General features: G+C 63.0%; 1 protein-coding gene across 1 annotated transcript; it reads right to left on the bottom strand.

The window, feature by feature from the left end:
* Positions 1-271: 271 nt before the first annotated feature.
* On the bottom strand, positions 272-2,080 carry IL13 (interleukin 13; the record flags this gene model as incomplete). Its single annotated transcript, XM_079770269.1, has 4 exons — positions 1,949-2,080; positions 993-1,046; positions 658-762; positions 272-379 (listed from the first exon to the last, which is right to left on the bottom strand). Exons 1-4 carry the CDS (start codon positions 2,072-2,074, stop codon positions 272-274), a joined length of 393 nt encoding a protein of 130 aa, XP_079626395.1. The 5' UTR covers positions 2,075-2,080.
* Positions 2,081-2,371: the final 291 nt, after the last annotated feature.

The following is a 2,371-nucleotide window of genomic DNA, read 5'->3' as shown; positions in this document are numbered from 1 at the left end:
ATATTTGTGCCTTCCTCCACGGAGCTTGGAGTCCCACCATGTGGGGCCCCGAGCCCTGGGCACCAGGGCAAGGGGCCGCTGGGTCGGGCTGGGCTGAAGGCAGGCAGCACAGGCTGAGGTCTAAGCTAAGGAAATCTCACCCCCTCCCGCCCCTCCACCCCATCTCCCCAAGAAATGGCTGACACCTGAAAGGAAACCGAATCTGCAACTTAAATGGGTGGGTCAGCTCTGCCAAGGGTGACGCCAGCGGGTTGGGTCGCGCCGGATGCTCTCAGGGGAACCTCCCTTGGCGAACCGCTTTCCTTAGCTGCTGGAGCAGGTCTTTGGCAAACCGGATCACTTCCACCTTGGTGTCTCGCACGGGCTGGCTGGAGGCCTGCTGTAGTGACAGAGGCCAGTGCGTTAGTGGGCGGCGCCGGGGGCTTCCGGGGTTGGGCGTGCTGGGTCCTCAGAGAAGGCCCGCGGGTGGGTAGTGCCTCCTGACTCATTCTGCAGACGTGGGCCCTCATTCCCAGGCCCTAGAAATCCCAGTGGCCACAGTGGACCCGCCCCCAGGTGGGTGGGTGCTGCAGCTGCTCAGCCAGGCCCCCTGGGGCCCCCAGGGCGAGCCCAGGGCTGCAGGAGGGGTGCAGGGTGGGTGCGGGGCAGGGGCCTCACCCCGGCCGAGGGCTTGGGAGGGCAGAGTGCTCTCAGCAGCCTCTGGGTCCTCTGGATGGCACGGCAGTCGGAGACGTTCATCAGCGACTCGAGGGCTGCATAGCACTGCGGGAGGAGGGAGGAGGCTGCGTCAGGGCCTGCGGGTGCCCCCAGCCTCACGGCCTGGATGACCCCCTCAGGGCGTGGCCAGGGGGTGCTGAGAGGTCTGGTGGAGGTGGGTTTGCGGGGAGGGAGGGAGAGAGCAGCTCTTTAAGCTTGCTTAGAGCCCCCCAAGCCCTGTGAGCGGGGCTCTGAGAAGACAAGCTTTGGGGTCCTGGTGCCCGAGGGATCCTTACCGGGCTAGCTGTCAGGTTGACACTCCACACCATGCTGCCGTTGCAGAGTGGGGCCTGGGGGAGCAAAGGACAGTGAGCGAGAGCTGGCAGGGCCCAGGCAGGTCTCAGTGGGGATCGGATCGGCCCCCCAAGCACCCCTGGTGTTGCACTGAGGCAGGCCTGGCCCCCTCAATGTTCCTGAACCCCATTTTCTTCTCTGCACATCAGGGAGAGAGAGAAACTGAATGACACAACCACTAAGGGACGCTCACCACCGCTGTGGTCTTTTGCCTTGTGTGCCACAGCCAGGGCCGAGGGCAGGCCGCTAGGGGCCGCAGGGAAGGGCCGGCGGCCGGTGGGGGGCCGGGCCGAGCAGATGGAGGCGGTGGGATCTGCCCTGCCTTGGGAATCAGGGACGCCGCAGTTCAGAGCAGGGCACTCTGTTGAATCTGTTTTCTGTGAACTGAGTGCACTGAGGCCCAGTCAGTAAAATGGGGTCCTCATACCTGCCTCTCGAGGGGGCTGACTGGGATGAACTGAGCTGTGAGCCCTCGGCCCCAGGCCTGGCACAGGATTAGCACTCAGAAGGTGAGTGGGAGAGGACCTGCCCCTGCCAGTGAACCGTCCGTAAGAATGGGCTTAATGAAGATGCTCTGGATAACAGCCCCATGACTGCATTCAAATCCCGTCGGCAAATGCCAAGTAGTTCTCTGCTTTTCTCTGATCATGAATGGCTGAGAAGGCGCTTGCTAGGGCAGGCAGGGCCAGGCCAGGGGAACAGGCGGTCCCCGGGGCTCTGCCAAATCCCTTCATGGGGCCACCCATCCTGAGGCACCCCCAGCCTGACCCCTCTCTCCCCTGTGACCCGGCCCCTGGGGCTTCTTCCTGACCCGCAGGCATCTTAGTGCCAGGCCCAGCCTCCGTGGCCCAGGCCATGACCAGTTCCGAGAGCCCAGCACCCCGCGCCCAGCACTCACCTTCTGGGTGATGTTGTCCAGCTCCTCAATGAGCTCTCTGAGGACCGTGAAGGCGGGCACGGGGCCCGGGGAGGCGAGGCCGCCAAAGCAGGTGAGGACCACGACCAAGGTCAGCCAGAGCGCCATGGAGCCCAGAGCAGACGCAGCAGGAGCAGGAGCGGGAGCGGGAGCAGACGCGTAGGCTGGCCTGAGCTGAGCGGCTTGTGGCCTTGGTCTCTCCTGGCAGCTTTTATAGGCCCAAGGGTGACGCTTCACACCCTGGTCCCCGCTTTGTCGGCCACTATCTAGAAACCACATCTTCACTTATCTTGATTTTACTTTGTGGAAAATCCAGCATCGCATAAAGGAAAGTGTTTGATTTCTTGTGGACTTACTAATGACAGGGGTCTGGGCAGTTTCCAAGATCTATTGGGTTTCCTCCAG

This window comes from Cnephaeus nilssonii, assembly GCF_951640355.1.
Source record: "Cnephaeus nilssonii genome assembly, chromosome: 5".
Lineage (NCBI taxonomy): Eukaryota > Metazoa > Chordata > Mammalia > Chiroptera > Vespertilionidae > Cnephaeus > Cnephaeus nilssonii.
This window is presented reverse-complemented; position numbering and strand designations above follow the sequence as displayed.